General features: G+C 52.1%; 1 protein-coding gene across 5 annotated transcripts in view; it reads left to right on the forward strand.

Annotated features, from left to right (window-relative positions):
* The window catches only part of RBPMS (RNA binding protein, mRNA processing factor), a 193,848-nt gene that overhangs the window by 153,105 nt on the left and 21,608 nt on the right, over positions 1-19,135 (forward strand). For 2 of the 5 annotated variants that reach the window (XM_066235044.1, XM_066235041.1), the window contains exons 7-8: positions 9,942-10,072; positions 12,971-13,185. In XM_066235044.1, the coding sequence (XP_066091141.1) occupies positions 9,942-10,072; positions 12,971-13,102 (263 nt within the window). In that variant the 3' untranslated portion in view covers positions 13,103-13,185. Of the gene's footprint in view, positions 1-9,941; positions 10,073-12,970; positions 13,187-19,135 lie in introns of those variants that run through there. The other 3 variants (XM_066235043.1, XM_066235042.1, XR_010726027.1) reach the window with 2 other exon arrangements.

Below are 19,135 nucleotides of genomic sequence, written 5' to 3' on the forward strand. Positions count from 1 at the left end.
AGGCAGAGCAGAAGGGATGCGGGTCCTGGACTATGGTGACTTTGATTCACATCCTGGTTCTATCACTTGCACCGCGTTACTGGGTTAGTTACCGAACCTCTACATGCCCCTGTCTCTTCCTGATGTCAGGGGCTAACGTTAGCACCACCCACAGGAGCACCAGCCTGGTGTGGCACATCAAGGCCGCTCAGTAAACATTAGCTACTACAGTGGGCGTCATTATCATCAGTATCTTTGCCATCTTTAATGTTGCTAGGTCTTAGCAGTTGTTTGGACATGGGAGATTTGGGGAGGTGAGAAGAGGAATTAGTTTATGAGTAACAGTGAGTTCACTTTTGGGTGAGTTGAGTTGGATGAGTTTAGGATGTCCACCTTGGAGTACAAATCAAAGTTGTAGCTTATGAGTTAAGAGTTATCCTAAATAGAGCTAATCATTGAAGCACTGCGTATGGCCCAGGGCCATGATACCGAGCAGTAGAAGTGAGGAGGGTTGAGCACAGATTTCATTTCTCCTGGGCTCTCCAGCACGTCAGATGATCCGTTTCCTGTGGAGAACACAACAGTTACAGCTGTCATTTGTGCCAGGTGGTGCTGAACACGCCCTTTGAGCTTCTTGCCCAATCTTTGGCATCTTCCCCTGGACTTGTTTTTTGGGGGAGCCAGTGAGGGTGTGTGACCTTTTTTGGGAACCGTTGTTTTCCAACAAGTTGCCACCAACTGAGTGTCTGAAAACAACAAAACTATTCTCTTCACAGTTTTAGGAGGACAGACGTCTGAAATCAAGCTGTCCGCAGTATTTTTTTTCAGAGGCTCTGAGGAGCCATCACATGCCTCTCTCGAGGCCCACCCTAAATGGCCCACCCATCTTGAATGATTTCATCTCAAGATCCTTATGCAAAATTCCTGTTGTCAAAAAAAAAGATTACATTCTGAGGTTCCAGGTAAATGTGAATTTTGGGAGGACACCATTCGATCCACCAGAGGCTAATGTGTGCTGGGCAGGGCCTCAGAAGCTGGGTGCGGCTGCAGGAGCTGGGCGGGGCTTGTGTGCCTTCTCAGCTGTAACACCAGAAGAGCATGCCCCACGGGAACGGCCCCCCCACACACACACACACAGGCCTCATATGGCTGATTTTTGAAGGGCTTACTTAACAGACACGGATAAACTTCTTGCTGAGGCAGATATGTGGGAGTTGATAGTTAAACAGAATCCTTGATTTTTATTTCAAAATTTATTTTTTTCCCATAAAAAATGGAATTTTTCATCATCTATGGGCCTTGTGTGCCATGATTGCTGTTTTTTCTAGCTAAGTTCTTCACCTGTCGGGCCGGCGCTCCTGGAGCATGCTGTCCCTGGGTTGACTCTACTAAACTGTACAAAAGCTAGAGAGAGATGGAAGAGAAGGCCGCCTGAACTCAGGGGCCTGCCACAGCCTCCAGCGATGGGGGCACTGCAGCCTGAGGGAGGCAGTGTGATTGTGGAAGGAAACCTGAGCCGGGAGACAGGAGACCTGGGTTCTGCCTGACCAGGCAGTGGTGCAGCGGGTAGAGCGGCGGACTGGGGTGTGGAGGACCCAGGTTTGGAACCCTGAGGTTGCCCGCTTGAGCGAGGGCTTATCCGGCTTAAGGGTGGGCTCACCAGCTTGAGCCCAAAGGTCGCTGGCTTGAGAAAGGGACCACTTGCTCTGCCGCAGCCCCCCCCCCTTAAGGCACATATGAGAAAGCAATAAATGAACAACTAAGGGGCCACAACGAAGAATTGATGCTTCTCATCTCTCTGCCTTCCTGTCCCCCCCCCTCCCTGTGTCACACACACACACACACACACACACACACACACACACACACACACCTGGGTTCTGATCCCAGTTTAGACACTACAAGTAGTGATGAGACCTTGGAGAGGTTTTTCTCATTGTTAACATGAGACACTCATTTCTGCCCCTTTCCCCAGAGCTTTTAATGAGGTTCCTGAATGATAATGGATGCGCAAGTTCCTGGCTATGTATAAACGTGTACAAATACAAAGTGTTAAGCAGGCTGGAATGTACTCCTAGGAAAGAATAGCATCTATATGCTCTCCTGTCCGTGTTCTTTCTGTGTGGGTTTTCTCTCCCACACAGAACTGCATCAGCCTGCAGTTTTATCGTTTCCTCCTCTTAAGGGCAAGATGGAAACATTTTTTTTCCTCCATTCATTTTACCAAGTGTAGAACAAGTGGCGACTTCTTGATACTCTGATGACACTGCGCTAGGCACTGGGGCGAGCCGAGAGGAAGCGGTTGCAGTGCTGGAGGGCTCTGCGTGATTGGGTGGCGCTGGGGGCGGCAGGGCAGAGAAGGTGCTCCCCGCCACCGCCCACCTGGGGTCCTCTCTGAAGAGTGAGTAAGGGTGACGCCAGGTGAGAAGGGGGAGAACGCCACCATGGCAGAGGGAACAAGTGTGTGTACAAGGCCTGCCGGTGGGAGGTGCGATCAGGCGGTGAAAACAATCTTAAGCCATGAGGGAGATCGGGTGAGACCCTGTGGGGTCTTCTCGGCCACGGTCCCGGAGTTCAGACACTGTCCAGCGAGCGGAGAAATGACAGGGTTTTAAGTGGGAGAGCGACATTACTGAATTGTGAATTTTAAAGGTCCTGGCTTCAGGGTAGCGGCCAGGAGGACTCTTAGGAGGCCTTTTCCATAATCCAGTGGTGAAGCTCAAAGAGGATGATGTGGTAGATTAACGAGGACACTGGGAAAGACTGAGGACGAGGGAGGCTCAGGTGACAGCCAGGTCTCCGGCATACGCAACTGGGTGACATCCTTGACTGACACTGGAGCCAAGGAGGACAGGCCATGGGGGTGAGTGTGTTTGGCTTCAGGCCTGTTGAGCATGAGATTGCTGTGCAGTTTTTCCAAATAGAAAGTATCCAACAGGCACAGGAAATACTAATTTGAAGTTCTTAGACCGTGTGTTCTCAACTAGACCCAGACGAAGTCCGTTCAGGATTTCTCTAGGTCGTTCCTGAGTCATTCGTCTTTATCACTGTTGTCGGTGTGATCTCGGGTGGGAAGCTTCACCTTCGCATCTCTGTTTGTCACAAGTGGAAAGGCAGGCAGGCCGAACTTCATGGGACGGCCTTTTTTTCTTTCCAGAGGGATTGGGGTGGTGCTGGGGCAGTTTCTATACTGTTCACAAAAAATAGGGGATATTTCAAAATGAATATGGAGCGATAAAAAAAGAAGCATTTGACTTTTTTTTTTTTTTTAATTTTTTTTTTTTTTTCTGAGGCTGGAAACGGGGAGAAACAGTCAGACAGACTCCCGCATGCGCCCGACCGGGATCCACCCGGCACGCCCACCAGGGGTGACGCTCTGCCCACCAGGGGGCGATGCTCTGCCCCTCTGGGGCGTCGCTCTGCTGCGACCAGAGCCACTCCAGCGCCTGGGGCAGAGGCCAAGGAGCCATCCCCAGCGCCCGGGCCATCTTTGCTCCAATGGAGCCTCGGCTGCGGGAGGGTAAGAGAGAGACAGAGAGGAAGGAGGGGGTCGGGGTGGAGAAGCAAATGGGCGCTTCTCCTATGTGCCCTGGCCGGGAATCGAACCCGGGTCCCCCGCACGCCAGGCCGACGCTCTACCGCTGAGCCAACCGGCCAGGGCGACTTTCTTTTTAATAAACAAGAACATCAGAAAAGCAAATGATAAGTCAAAGAAAGTTGTTTGATTATGCAAATGAGATGCAAAACCAACTTTTATTTCATTGGTGAAAATGCACTATAGAAAAGGCTGAAACTAGCAAGAGAAACTGATATCAAAATAAACAGACAGCCAACTATATGGGAACTGATATTTTCAAACGACAGCTCAGATAAGGGCCTAATATCCAAAATTTACAAAGAACTCATAAAACTCAACAACAAACAAACAAGCAATCCAATAAAAAAATGGGAAGAGGACATGAACAGACACTTCTCCCAGGAAGAGATACAAATGGCCAACAGATATATGAAAACATGCTCAGCTTCATTAGTTATTAGAGAAATGCAAATCAAAACTACAATGAGATACCACCTCACCCCTGTTAGATTAGCTATTATCAACAAGACGGGTAATAGCAAATGTTGGAGAGGCTGTGGAGAAAAAGGAACCCTCATTCACTGTTGGTGGGACTGTAAAGTAGTACAACCATTATGGAGGAAAGTATGGTGGTTCCTCAAAAAACTGCAAATAGAACTACCTTATGACCCAGCAATCCCTCTACTGGGTATATACCCCAAAACCTCAGAAACATTGATACGTGAAGACACATGTAGCCCCATGTTCATTGCAGCACTGTTCACAGTGGCCAAGACATGGAAACAACCAAAAAGCCCTTCAATAGAAGACTGGATAAAGAAGATGTGGCACATATACACTATGGAATACTACTCAGCCATAAGAGATGATGACATCAGATCATTTACAGCAAAATGGTGGGATCTTGATAACATTATAAGGAGTGAAATAAGCAAATCAGAAAAAAACAAGAACTACATGATTCCATACATTGGTGGAACATAAAAATGAGACTAAGAGACATGGACAAGAGTGTGGTGGTTACCAAGGGTGGGGGGGGAGGACATGGGAGGGAGGGAGGGAGAGAGTTAGGGGGAGGGGGAGGGGCACAGAGAACTAGATAGAGGGTGACGGAGGACAATCTGACTTTGGGCGAGGGGTTTGCAACATAATTTGATGACAAAATAACCTAGACATGTTTTCTTTGAATATATGTACCCTGATTTATTAATGTCATCCCATTACCATTAATAAAAATTTATTAAAAAAAAAAAAAAAAAAAGAAAAGGCTGAAACTGACCAAGTGGTGGTGCAGTGGATAGAGCGTCGGACTAGGATGCTGAGGACCCAGGTTTGCGACCCTGAGGTCACCAGCTTGAGCGCAGGCTCATCTGGTTTGAGCAAAGCTCACCAGCTTGGACCCAAAGTTGCTGGCTCGAGCAAGGAGTTACTCGGTCTGCTGAAGGCCCGCGGTCAAGGCACATATGAGAAAGCAATCAATGAACAACTAAGGTGTCGCAATGCGCAATGAAAAACTAATGATTGATGCTTCTTATCTCTCCATTCCTGTGTGTCCCTGTCTATCCCTCTCTGACTCTGTCTCTAAAAATAATAATAATAATAAAATAACAAAAACCCCCAAAATTAAAAAAGTCTGAAAGTACTGGAGTATCTGCACGATCCCTGGTCCCCTCATTTTTGTGAGCAGTAGTTCTTGTTTGTCAGGATCCAGTCTTAGGCCCTCTGATTGGCGAATTTTCATGCTAAGAAAAAGGCCTATTCAGCTGTATACTGTAAGCCCTCAACAACATTATCCGCAGGTGCAGAGGGGGAAGGGTGGGGCTAGATCTGGCGCAGTGGGACAGGGACGAGCCAGCCTGTCAGGAGGGCTGGATTCGGGCTCCCTGGGGACTGGCTCACTCTGGGTGGGGTGGTCAAGAGCCCCTTGTTCTCGGAGGGAGGGATCTTACCCCCTCCCTGAAGTCCACTGCATCCCCGTGGGCCCAGGCCAGCAAACTTAATCTTATTTTAGCTTTCCCATTTCATTAAGTCTGGACAGGATGGAAGGTGAAGCCCACCTAAGCCCCTGCTCCCTGCCCTGCACTGCCTGCACCTCCAGTTAGGTGTCCCCATGGAGGGCCCATGCTGGGGACAACCTGTTTCCACCTGTACAGTTTTCTCAAGGCTACATTAGCAACCAGGAAGAATGTGCAAATGCAAAAGGCTTGTTCAGCTTTCTGCCTCCTTCCATCAAAGGAGACTGGTGGGTTTGCCGGGTCCTCAGCCTCATACTGAAGTGTGGGTGTCCGTGAGGGCTGCTGTCCGGGAGGTGTGGTCCTGACCTTGTCGGGCTGCCCCGGTGTCCTGTGCTGCTTGCTGTCACAGTGGCTCCGAGCCAGGCACAGAGTGTGAGGCTGGGTCTCCCGTAACCCTGGGCTAGCCTCTCTCACAGAACAGGTCCAGGATTATTGCTTTCATTTGCATTTTCTCTCCTGCAGTGTCTTATTCATTCACTGAGGGAACTACTATGTAACAGGTACTATATACTAAGCTCTTTGAAGCAAAATGCATAACAATTTGCTCAAGCAGCTAATAATATAACAACAAAAGAGTAAGAAGATAAATAACTCACAGCAGTGGTTCTCAAACTGAAGTATGCCTCAGAATCCCTTGGAGGGCAGAATTTCTGACTCGGGAGGCCTGGGGTGGAGCCTGGAGTGTGCATTCTACCTGCTCCCGGTGCCGGAGCTGCTGGTCACCTACTGTCCCCTGCGTGCTGCAGCGCGGATGGGAAGATGGGGTTTTCCAGCGGAGCGAGGAGGGGGAAGGACATAGCTCCACCTCCACCTGGTTTATGTGCCTTTTTTTCTGTTATTTTACCTATTATACTTATTTCCTGGGTCAGGTTTTTCTGTACTTTGTGAGACCGTAAAAGCTCACTCAAGGTCTCTATCGGCCCCAGGGTGCTTTGGACAATGAAGTCCGTGTCAGGCAGGGGACTGTTTGTTCCAGCCCAGTTGTCCTGTTGTTCTTTGTTTCTTCCCTGCTCTGGCTGCGGTGGCCCGAGGCCGCGCCCTCACCCCCCCCCCAAGGTTTCCAGGGGCTACAGGAGTGAGCTCAGGCCTCAGAGCTTTTTGGAGAGGAGCTCCCTTTAAAAACCGGTCCCTGGCGGAGAGCAGCCGGAAGAGCCGTTTTCAGAATGTGTTCTCCGGAACCTGGTGTTCCCTGGGGACAGTTGCCGGGGGTCGAGGTCCCTCCGGCTCCCACCGCCACCAGGTCAACCAGAATAGCTATACTTTCATTAAAAAGAGTTTCTGGGGAAAATCAGTTTGAAGAAATGGCCCACTGCCTTTATTTTTAACTTTGAAAATTACTGTTCTGTAACATTTACTCTGGTTTGAGCCTCCTTGAACCTCCTGTTGTTATCTTGTGTGTGTGTGTTTGTGTGTGTGTGTGTGTGTGTGTGTGTATGAGAGAGAGAGAGAGAGAGAGGCAAATACTGCAAGAAGTGAGAAATTTAGATCTAGATCCTATTGATGTTTCTAAGTTTTAACAAAGAAAACAGTAGTGTATCTGTAAACACCTTTCTAGAATTTTCTACCAGGTACTATTCAGTACAGCAAGCATTGTTGCACACTGCATGTTAGCCTCAGAGCTGGCCCTGGGCGCAGACTTGAGTAAGAACCGGATCCTTGACAAGTGGTTAGGAGTGATCCCGACCTGCTCCGCTCCCGGCAATCTCGCACAAATATCTCCATGGACTCGCTGGGAGCTCACCCTCTTCCCGACCGAGCCCTGCGTGCTGCGTGTCTCCTGCCATTTACAGGAACTCCCTGTGACTCCTTCACAAGAAGAGGAGGGAAATAGGACGTTATGTGTCAAGGGATTTCTCAAGTGCAAGTTCACCCGATCTCTTAGGCCCTGCTTCACTACCTAACTTGACCGGGACTCGGCAGCGCTGGGCTCAGGGGATTTGGAAGCAGTTCCCACATTCTGCCGGGTTGGGTTCTGTGCAAATGTAACTCAGTGAACCGTCTCCCAGCATCAGTCTAGACCCGCTGGGAGGTAATGCTTTAAGATGAAGGTGTGGAAACGTCTGGAAATCATAAATTACCTCTGTCAGGCTGACACTGAAGCACACTCCACCTCAGCTCCATTCTTGTTCTCTTTAGGGTCAGATGCCTTAAAAGACATTTTGGTATTAAAAACTTTCTAAAGCAAGAACCCATTGTTCGTGTGAAAGCCCCCCCCTCAGCCGTTTCCTGCTGGGCAGCTGGGCAGCTGGGTGAGGGCACAAGCCAACACCTCCCCCCCGGGCGCCGGGCATGTCCTCCCCCACCCCCGGCCCTCTGCCCTCCGCTGTCCAGTGAGCTGGGCAACTGTGGCTAAGAGACCGAGTGTGCTGGGTCTTGAGACTCTCTCTGACTTTTTAAAAAGACTCAAAGTGTCTTAAAATAGCCTGATAGCTGAAGTAACAACAGCAGCACGTCACTTCTGAGCATGGCTGTTTAAAATCCGAGGCTCGGGTCCTGGCCGGAGTCCATTTCCACGCGCTGCGCTCCCACAGGAGCTGTGCTGATGGGAATCAGCTGGTCCCATGACAGGAAACAGGTCTGGTAAGCGTCCTGTCCACCCCTGTAGGGACCTCCTTACAGGGACTACAGACACCTGCACCCAGGATGGGTGGTGTAGACCAGACCACTTTAAAGTGGTTTATGATGCCCTGACTGGAGAGTTTGGTTAGAGTGTCATCCTGGAGTGCAGAGGTTACGGGTTCAGTCCCTGGCCAGGGCACATACAGGAACGATTACTGTTCCTACCTCTCTCTCTCTCTCTTTTCCCCTCTTGCTAAAATCAAGAAATTAAAAAAAAAAATTGTTTATAACAAATAGGTTTATGATGCTACTGTTTGCCTCCCTGTCACAACAATCAGTCCCCTCTTTCGGCCGGAGCCCCACAGCCTAGACACATGAGCATTCTGTGTTCCGTCCCCGAACCCCGAGGAGGTCGTTTTAACTGCCTTGTCGAGAGAGGTGTGGGAAGCCGCCGGCCAGCCACAGTGCGTCACCCCACCCTGTGGGGACCCTGAGCTGCCCTCTGAATGGACGGACCCCCTCAGCTCAGCTCGGGACTCTCTCCTCCTGTCGGAAGCCGTGCTGGCTGGCCGGCCGGCTCGCCCACCGGCGCATGCGCCCCACAGGCTCGCCGCTTTCCCGTTGCTCCGTAGAGCGGTCACCACCTCACGCTCGGCTGTGCCCCCTTCCCAGGCTGAACACCGCGCCCAGAGCCCGAGTGTGGGAGGATGGCGAGGGGAGGGGCGACCTGGGGGGGGGGGCTCTCGGATGGTGGGAAGGAGGGAAGTGACTCCTGTTCTTGGAGCACACTGAACGGCAGTCACTAATGGCTTTATCACGTCCCCTTTGCCTGCCTCGCCCAGCCGTGGCGGGGAGCATCTCTGACCTACTTGATTTCAGACTTGGACAGGTGATAAAAGCGCAGGGTCCAGATTCATGCTATTGACCGCTGCAATCTTTGCCTTTGCTGGATGCTCCCTCGTGTGTTTGCTGTGACTTTAATGGGCTGCTTCCTGACACGGTCTGAGGCCCGGACAGCTGCCCTCAGTCTGGCAGAGGGCGGCCGGACCCCAGGGGAAGCAGAGCGGCCCCGGGGAACATCTAAACCAGCCAGCTGGTGACTTGACTCCCTTTTTTTAATTTTTCCCCCCTAAAAAATAAATATGGTCAGTGTAATCGGCAACTGGGCACATTCTTATTTGTGTCTCCGTGGAGCACATAACCTGAACCGGGATACACACACCTTTTTCACTTCATTCTCTGAATTCTTGGCAGCTTAACACGTGGTATAGACACAGCGTCTGGTCCTGTGCCGCTGAGCCCAAGTGTGAAACGCTTGCAGATCGTAATTTACTCGTCTATTAATTATCCTGATAAACAGAAAAGCCCTCCGGTTCTTCCCATCTGTTGGGGTCCTGCCAGGAACTGTTGTTCTCTCAAGGACGCTGCAGCGGGTTTTCAAGAGAGACCTCCTCCTGGTTCTCCTCTTCCTCTCTCCCGGGGAGGACCGCACTTGCGGTTCTGCGCAGGAAACCCCCGCTGTTCCTGGGTTTCCCCGGCTGCGGCTGCATTGGAAAGACATCAGAGTGGCCCGGGCAGAGCCGGCCTGCTTCCTGCAGGCCGGGCAGGCAGCAGACGCTTGTTGCTTTCTCTCGTCGTGCGTTTCCTGTTCCCTTGCTTAGCGTTTGGGGACCAAAGCCAACAGGTTATTAAAAGAATGATAGTCATTTGACTTCTGGCATGGATGGGGGCTCGGGGTGGTTGGGGGTTTTGTTCTGATTTGAAACCGGCTGTTTGGTAACCACTAACTCTCCCTTATTCTTTTCTTGCAGATGAGCTCACAGTGCCTGCACTTTACCCCAGTAGCCCTGAAGTGTGGGCCCCGTACCCTCTGTACCCGGCGGAGCTAGCGCCTGCTCTACCTCCTCCTGCTTTCACCTATCCCGCTTCACTGCATGCCCAGGTAATTTATGCCCCTCGGCCACGACTCCACTCACCCCTCCACCGGCCCTCTCCAGCCCGGTTCCCCAGAGCACACCGTACCACTAACACCTGCCCAGCTAACAGAGCCACCTCCGAGAGAGTCCTCATCCTCTCTACATCCAGCTGACACTCCTCCGGGACTTACGAGGACCCTCTGACAGCAATGTCACCACTGCCTGATGTTTTCCCTGAACGACACCTCTGTCTTCCTTAATGACCTCACCCCCGTATCACACAGGAGAGACTGGGCCCAGGCGGCCTCCCCAGTGCCCAGCCAGTGAGGATGTCTCCAGAGCGTAGATGTGTGTGTGCCTTGTCGTGTGCAAGGAAGGGCTGCAGAGGGGGTGCGCCCTGGCCGCGGGGGCTCCATGTCTGTGTTTCTGCGCATTGAGACGTTGGCTCTCGTCTTCTCTGAGATCTAGTGACCAGAGGGGGAAGCTGGGGGCTTCCAGGAGGAAGAGTCCTACCTTGTATATGTTACAGAAGAGGTTAGGGTTCATTTACAACATTTTTGGCAAACCTTGAAGAAAAGGAGGCACAATATAGTCTAGACTGTAATTATAGGTCCAGGTAGAGGCCTTTGTTCTAACTGGCTTTTTCTTTCTTTCCTTCCTTTCTTTCTTTCTCTTCTCTCTTCCTCCCTCCCTCCCTCCTTTCTTCCCCCTTCCCTCCCTCCCTTCCTTCCTTTCTCTTTCTTCCTTCCTTCCTTTCCCCCTCCCCTCCCTCCCTTCCTCTCCCTTCCTCTCCCCTCTCCTCTCCTTCCCCCTCCCCTCCTCTCCCCTCCTCTCCTTTCCTCTCCCCTTCTCTCCCTTCCCTTCCCCTCCCTTCCTCTCCTTTCCTCTCCTCTTCCTTCTTTTCCTTATAGCCTGAATTTATAAATAAGCTCCCCTGTTTCTTCACAAAGATTGCTGTCTACCTACCAACCCCTTCTCTCTCCTTGGAGAGGAAAACTGTGCTTTTAGGGCAGGTAGTAGTAATCAACATTATGATTCAGAGTGATCGATAGCAAATAAGACAGTGAAGATTTCATTTGTCTTACTGTGTGTGTAACTCCTCTAAAAGCAGGAGAGCCTGGCTTTTAAAAAATTGTTGGCTCGTGGGGGTTTTGTTTGTTATGCTTAGTGTTTGTTTACCAGACTGGATGGAATAAACAGCTTCCCAGGATACTCTTCTTTCTGACTTAAAACTTCCACGTTGTGCAAACTCACCGTGTTGATAAGACGTAACAGGCAGCCCCAGCGTGGCTCTCGCTGGCCTGGGGGCCACCGGCCGTGTTGTGGGCTGAGTGCCCTTCCCTTCTCTTCCAACTGAGCTGTCAGGGCTGCTTGCATGCCTCCGGGCACCAGCTCCCTGGGCCCCACGCGGGCACACCGCACAGGGAGACGGCCTGGTGCCTGCGCCCCAGACGTAGTTGCCCTCTGTGTTGGGAGGAAGAGACAGAAAGGGGTATATGTAGTGAAGAAAAACGTAGACAGTACTTGGTACAGAAAATAAAGTAAAAGTACTATTCTGGGACCTGTGACCCATCTCTAGATTAGCTGTGCTGTGTGCTTCTCCTTCCCCCGCAGCTTGTCCCGCCTCTGTCCGTGTCAGTGCTCGGTCACCCTGGAAATGGCAGGCAGAGGGAGAAGGGACAGAAAGAACTGAGTCATCAGCCTGCTCGGCGTGGGCTCAGGGATAACCTTGTAGATGACGTGGAACAACTCAGAGCCGCACCTCTGTTGGTGCCTGTCCGCCCCACCCTGCCATCTGTGGATGTCTCCTCTTCCTCTTCTTCCTCTTGCTAGATGGCCTAGACACAGATCAGTTGACAACTGAGGCATGTGTTAGCAAATACCATGAAACGGTGCCAGGTTCTCATAGTCTTCTGAATATCCATGGCTTTTTAATCATCAACAAAGCCTCTCACCATTGCCCTGGAAAAGCAAGACTTGACAATGGCCAGAAAGGACTGGGAATAGTAAGTAGCTTTTGGCCAAGACATCTGGGTCACTTGCCCTTTGTTCATTAACAGATGAAATCAGAAGCAGTATCTGGGAATATAGTGAGAAAAGAGTCTTAAGAGACTAGTAAGCCCGGGCCGTTGTGAGAAAGGATGGGGAGAAGCAGTGCCGAGATTAGACGGACTGAACCGTTTGACTCAATGGGATCTGTTGCCTAGGGTGACACCTTCCCTCTGAGTTCTTCCTTGGTCTGGAGCCTTTTCCAACCCAAAAGCCACTGGGCTCTGCCCCGTTGGTCCTCGAGCTGGTGGACTTCCTCTCTGGTCTCAGTGAGGTCTCGTGCTCAACCCCACCTCTGGTTGCCAGTCATTCCCAGGGCAAGCTTGACTTGCGAACAAACACAGTTATTTAAATTTCTTTGCCTAATATGAGCATCATAGGACGAACTGGCAGAGGCTTTACAGTGCAGCCCGTCTGACCCATTTTGCACGTGAGCACACAGACCGGAGAAGACGGAGAGTCACCCAGAGTCGCAAGTGGCTCTGCCATGACATGAGCGGGCCTGGCTCCCGGGCCTCGCTCTGTCCACGCCTTGGTGCTGGCTCACCAAAGACTTGTTCTTTGATGGAATTTTGGAAAGGCCTCCCTCCAGTGACTCCTTGGATCTTTCTGCTCTAAGCAGATGAGAAGCCTGTCAGAAGAGACTTGGAGGCAAAGACAAGGGGATCAGAGCTTCGCCAGAGGGCCTAAGAGAGTTGTTACTAACTGACCGGAGGGAGAGCAGTGGGGGACCAACACAGAGCGCCCCTTATTGATAATTCCATTTTCACTTTGGAAATCTTACTTGTGTGTCTTTGGAGAAGCTTTTAAGTTATTTTGCTTTTCTCAGCAATGTTGTGCTCTGTTTTGAGACATGGATTTTTTTTTTCTTCTAGTGTTTCTGTCCTGAGGCAAAGCCCAACACACCTGTCTTTTGTCCACTTCTCCAGCAAATTAGATTTGTCTCTGGGAATGTGTTTGTAACATACCAACCTACTGCAGACCAGCAGAGGGAGCTCCCAGGCTGACTTTGCTTGTTAGCTATCCCCCCCACCCCACCCCACCCCAACCGTTTGCCGAAACTATTTCTTGGTAACATTTGAGAGAATTCAATAAAAATTTTAATCGGAGAGAAATTGATCTCAAGTAGACTTCGGCGTTTTGTTTTCGTGATGATGCGATTTTGGAGCTAAGATGTTATCTCTGGCTGAGCTGGTGGGAGAAGGGGGCCCAGCGACACCCAAGTGTCCATTCTGTGGGAGGCGGACTCGGAGCCCTTGGGGAGACCCAGCCCGGAGCGGAAGCCTTGCTGCCGCAGCTCCTGTCTCCTTGGCTCCCAGACCAGCAAGAGCTGCACACTGGAAGCTTCTCACCGCAGCAGCCACGGTCGCACCCACCAGGAGCCCTCGCGTCCGCAGGATGGTGTGTCTAGCTAGTGGAAACCTCTTGGAAGCGAATGCTGTGTTTCCTAGTTACCCACCCTGGTCCAGAAGCAGGAGGACCCAGGAGACAAACTGTCTTTGGAAGGTGGTCGCGTCACTTATCTGGTGCTGCCCCACCTCCAGCCTGTGGTCCGGCGCCTCTGTCTCTAAATTGAAGATACATAACCCCATTAAAGGGTTGGAAATGCTGGTAGGACCATAAGTCTCCGTATTGCCTTATTTTTATTGAGAGGAAAAACCTACTTGGTGAAGCAAGCATCTGACTTCTAAAGAAGATCATTAATATTTTTAGACGTGATCATCCTGTTTACTTTCAAGGTCATTGGTATTTAAAATTTATTAGCTATGTTATGTAAGTCACTGTGAACAGGAGAGGAACTTCTCATCCATGACTTTCAGGAACATGACACTCTGAAGAGGACACCCAGCTGTTCCTGTCACCTCGCGGTCACACATCTCAGCTTTTTCCATCTGGGTTCATTTGTGCTTTTAGTCTTGTTGCCGATGGAGCAGCGAGAAAGTCAATAATGCACCGTCCTCACTACATTCTAGAATCAGTACCCTGTGTCCCTGACCAGGGTCATATTCTTAGGCCAGAACTTTCTCAGGTAAGTAGGCCCGAGAGCGCAAGGCCTGGCTCCCTGTTGGTGGCTCAGCGGCCTGGGCAGGTCTCAGGGCGGCGCCACGGGCTCTGGACTTGGCGGCATCACCTGCACATAAACAAATGGTTTGAAAATCCCAACACAGACTTCCCAGCGGCCCCTTGGGAGATCCCTGTGACACACTGGAAAAATTTAAAGGTTAAATCCAAAATAACTACACGAGTGGACCATGGGAAAAGAGACATGGCAAGTCGGGAGAGAGCTGACGGTGAGCGGGCTGCGGGGGCGGGACTAGGAAGGGTCGCGGGCTGCGGGGACAGGACTAGGAAGGGTCGCGGTGGCCCCGCTGCATGGCCGCCCCACTGCCGGGCCAGGCGTTTACTCCGCAGCCCCGTGCAGACTTCTGAGAACTGCAGTTTACTTGTTTTTGAAAAGCAGTTTTATTAAGCATCCTCTCTGTCACTGCCCCGCACAGAGCACTGCATTAAGGAGCCACAGGGACGTCTGGCTTGGGCGGGGCTGTAAGTGAAGTGCGGAGGTGGGAGCGAGCAGGTGTGCGTGGGTCAGGTGAGCACGCGCCCCACCACGCGCGTGGCAGCGGGGCGCCTACCCAGGCACCTGCTGGGACTCACAGGAGGACTTCTTTTCAGCTGCCCGTCCTGTTCCGAAGGCAGTACCAGTGCCGTCATGGTTGGTCCTGCAGGGGGACCTGGGCCCCGGGCCCGGCAGGTCCAGCACCTTCAGCCTGACTTCTACGCCCCCGGGAGGGAGGGGTCGTGGGGTCAGCCTGACTTCTACGCCCCACCCCGCAGCCGGCATCAGGCCTTGACCTTGCGTCCTGCTGCGGAGCCGGCCCTCCTGGCTGCCACTGTCTGGGACCCCCTGCCCCCCAGGGGCCGCAGAGGTGCCTTGGGGCTGTCCAGCTCAGGGCTTTCGGTTGTCTTCAGGTATCAGGGAAACTGTTACTCTGACATTATCTTTGCGTCCAAACCTGTGGCTCCGAAGCTCAGACCGAGAGACCACTCTTGGGTGCTCCTAGATGCCCAGCGCTGTCTAGTCTGCGGTTCTGTTCAGCTTTCTGGTCGCCTGCGAGCATCTGACTCCCACAGGAGACTGAGGGTGGGGTGGGGGTGGGGGGCAGTGTGAGCCGGGTGGCGTCCACCTGCTGCGAGGGCCCCGAGCCCTGCCTTCCGCGGTCCCCTCCCCTGGTTTGTTCCCGCATGCCCGCTCTGCTCCCCGAGGCCTGGCCAAGCCCCTCCGGAGAGCCCGGCCCGTGGTGGGCGGAGGGTGCCCAGGGCAGGCCGTGGAGCTGCCTGGTTGGACACAGGCTCTGCCACTTACAGGCTGTGTGACCGTGACTGAACAACTGAACATCTCTGAGCTTCACGAAGTGGGACTAATAACCCCTCGTATAAAACTCTCACAGGGGTGCCGACACACAGCAAGGCCTATCGCTACGAGCCTGGCGAGGGGCATTTGAATTCTCAGGGCAGAGAAGGAGCGCGGACTGACCACCCACAAGGCTGCGGCCGTGTAAACACTGAGGACGTTCTGCGTGTCTCAGCAACCCCGGCAGGGCTGCAGCGTCCCCCTGGGGTCCTCGTGGAAGACCGGAGGCCGGAAGGAACCAGAGAGGGCAGGGGAGAAGACAAGGGAGCGGTAGTGGCCGCAGCCGCCATCACCGAGTGACGGCGCTGTCCTGCGTCCTGCAGCGTGGCCCCTGAAGCTTGTGGCAGCATGGGGGAACTCGGCCTCCACGGCGGTCTCCCCACGCCAGGCCAGGACACGTCGGCCGGAAGAAAACTCCTGACGGGAAGTAGATCAAGAGTGGGAAACAGCTGAACTCCCAGAGGGACCAGATGGTTCATGTCATTTGCTGTCCTCAGACCCGCTGTCCCTGAACCTCCCAGCTGCTGTGTTATCTGATTTCCTGTTGGAGACCCTGGATTAGAGAGCCCCCTGTCGGCTGTGCCTCCCTGGGCCTTGAGGCTGTTCTTCCCCCAGGGCCTCCTTTCCAGTGGGGAGCCAGTTACAGCTGTGTCCTGGGAGGAGATAATTCCCTTCACAGTCCTGTGGCTGAACCCCAGCCGAACAAATAACCTCTCCATCTTGTCTGTCCTGTTTGTCCGTTTCCCTCTGCTTTCCAGTACTTGGAGACTAAGGAGCCACTTACTGAGGGAAGTGGCAGACGGACACTTGCCCTGGCCTTTCCGAAGCAGTTCAGAGTCATTTGTCCAGTGTTGTTGGGATAGGGGGGCCTTTGGTCAGAGCTGCTGCTACTGAGGCCATGCGTGCCCACGCTGGGCAGCTTTTTGGCAGTACCGGGTGCGAAACCAGAGTCGTCCCCTGGTGCTATGGCCCAGTCCTGGGTTGCTGACCCCAGCGTGTGAGAATAGGTCAAAGCAGCCTCCCTTGGATGGTAGGGGCTGAGGGTTGCCTCTGTTTGGTGCACTGTTCTCCAGGTTTCTTAATCACAGTCCGTGGTGTTCTCTGTAAGGCTCACCTTTCTAGATCCTTTGTCTGTATTCCCTGACCTCATTGGCGGTGACAGCCCACCCCTGAGTCTCAGTGAGTCAAGCCTGCAAGTACCATTGGCGATCCCGCCTCTGCCTTGGGATTATTCACAACCATGTGGTCTGATTGTCACTGAAGGGTGGTGCAGGGCCTCAGCATGGCAAGTTACAGGACTTGGTCTTTTAAATTCAAACAGGCTCCATTTTAATAACGAAAGCCACCCGCTCTAACTGTGGGATTATAGACAAGCTTTTTAAAATCTCACTGGCTTCAGTTTCCTCATCTATAAGAAGGAAGAATGAACACCTACTTCAGGTGGTTATTTTGAGGGAAAATGTAAAAGCTTGGCATAGACCAGTAATTGTTAAGAATAGCTCTTCCATGTCCCTCTCTTTGCTGGAACTTGATTCGACAAGGCCCAGGGCTTCAGCACCTTCCCTTTGTAGGAACAAGCTTAAGCAGTTGGGGTGCAGGGACTCAAGACCACACCCTCTCAAGGGAAACCGAAGGCCCCGGCTCTGTTCTCTGGTAAAGAGGAGAGGCAGCTGCAGCCAGGGCACAGGGGTGCCCTGTGGCTGTGCGGTGTGCAGGGCTGGGGCTCTGTCCCGGGCGGGTGGCCGTCCACCCATGGTTTGGGGCCTCCTTTCCTAGGGATAGGCACCCAGATAGCATAAGAAAGCATGTGAATTCTAACTGCTTTGGAAACAAAACCAAGGCTTCAAAGAAACTTTGGAATCACACAAAGAAAGTGAACTTCTTGAAGAAAACCAGTTGTGACAGGGGCAAAGAGGAGAATCAACTCCAAATGGGATCATGTTTTATTCACGATTTGTGCTGCTGGTGGGGATGGCCAGAGCTTGGGGACAGGATGAGAAAGTGGGACACCCTAACTTCAAGCCTCATCCACTCGCCACGAAGTTCCTCTCGCTTGACCAAGCTCAGCTCCTGGGGACCTCTAATGGCTCTCGATAGCAAACACAGTTAAAAATTAACAGACTGACAAAATTAAATATGGATGACAGGCAACCACTATGGGCCCAATCTGACACAGGATGTTACATGCTTGGGTGCCCTCGATCCGAGCGGTGTCTTGAGTGAACTTCTGGGATGTCGGAGCACATTTCACATGCCTGTTTGGAAGTAAGAGCTAGGTTGTGCTCAGGACAGACAGGCAAAGAGTCTAAAAGCCCAGGAGAGAAAATTATCCCCAAAGGTGTATGTCTAATGAAGCCCAGCCTTGAGCGGTCTTAGCGGGAGGCGTTCACAGGCCCAGGACCTTTCGTTTGGGGGCTGGATCTCGTTCTTTCCCAGGCTCAGACCTCAGCAATGTGCGCCCCATTCCACCTGGGAGGTTTGCAGGAGCGCAGGGGTGAGCTGCAGCGCAGGCTTCTCTAGCCAGGACCTTCTTGCTCCCCTCCTTCCCGGCTGTTAGGTTGGATAAGATGGTAGACTTAATTTTGGAACCAATTCACATAAGTCTTGACAGTTTGCCTAGTGGCAACCTGTTTAATTGCCCAAGGCAAGGACTGTTAGGTGCCAGACAAGTAGTAGAGAATGCCGAGTGCTTCTCAGGCCCTCTGTGTCTGTTAGGAAGAATGAGGGCCGGTAGTGTCAGGGGCGGAGGACGTAGGGGTTGGAGTGGATGTTCCCTTACAGAGTGTTCTTCCGGTTGTGGTGAACGCTTTATTGGAAATGGGGAGGGTTGCTGTTTAAGGGCCCTGTGTTAAGTCTCATAAGGACGTTCGTCTTTATTGTATCATAGATCATCACGCCAAGCGATTTGGTGACTTGGCCTTTCTTTGGTGAGGCTGCTCAGGACCGCCAGTCCTTAGGCCCAGAGTGAGCAGGCCGGCGTTGATTATAGTTATGTGGGTGGCTGCAGTTGGCCCCACATTGGGAGAGCCTGGGCAGGACACTCGGGGCTCCACCTGAGGGACAGAGATGGAACCCTGCCTGAGAATAGCCGTGCCCTAAAAAGGAAGAACAACTTGGTTGTGAACACAGTGCCAGGGAATTCTGCATTCACGTGTAGCGTTGGCATTGGGAAAGGGAAGCAGAGGTCACACTCCTTCTAGGTTAGACACCTGGGACACCAGCTGGTGTGGTGACCCACCAGCTCTACTGAGTTTTGTCAGGAACTAGAAACCTGAATTTTATATGACTAGGTTTTAAGTGTCACCACTAGAAGGGGCCTTCCAGACCAACATTTGTCAACACCCATAATTATCATCAGCTACCACAGAATAAAAAGACTGTGGTCAGGTAAACGTGGAGAACCCAGGGTTCAATAAAATCGAACAGGTTTCTTTCCTGTGGAACTTCCCAGCCTTTGATGTGCACGTGGATCTTGATCTGTTGAAGGGAGGCTGTTTCTCCCAAGCCTATTTGACTGAAGAGCATCTCTGCTAGCCTCTGGCCACACTGTTGGAAACGTTATTCAAGAATAGTATCCCGCCCTGGCCAGATAGCTCTGTTGATTGGAGTGTCATCCCGAAGCACAGAG

Source organism: Saccopteryx bilineata, chromosome 6 (assembly GCF_036850765.1).
Source record: "Saccopteryx bilineata isolate mSacBil1 chromosome 6, mSacBil1_pri_phased_curated, whole genome shotgun sequence".
Taxonomy (NCBI): Eukaryota; Metazoa; Chordata; class Mammalia; order Chiroptera; family Emballonuridae; genus Saccopteryx; species Saccopteryx bilineata.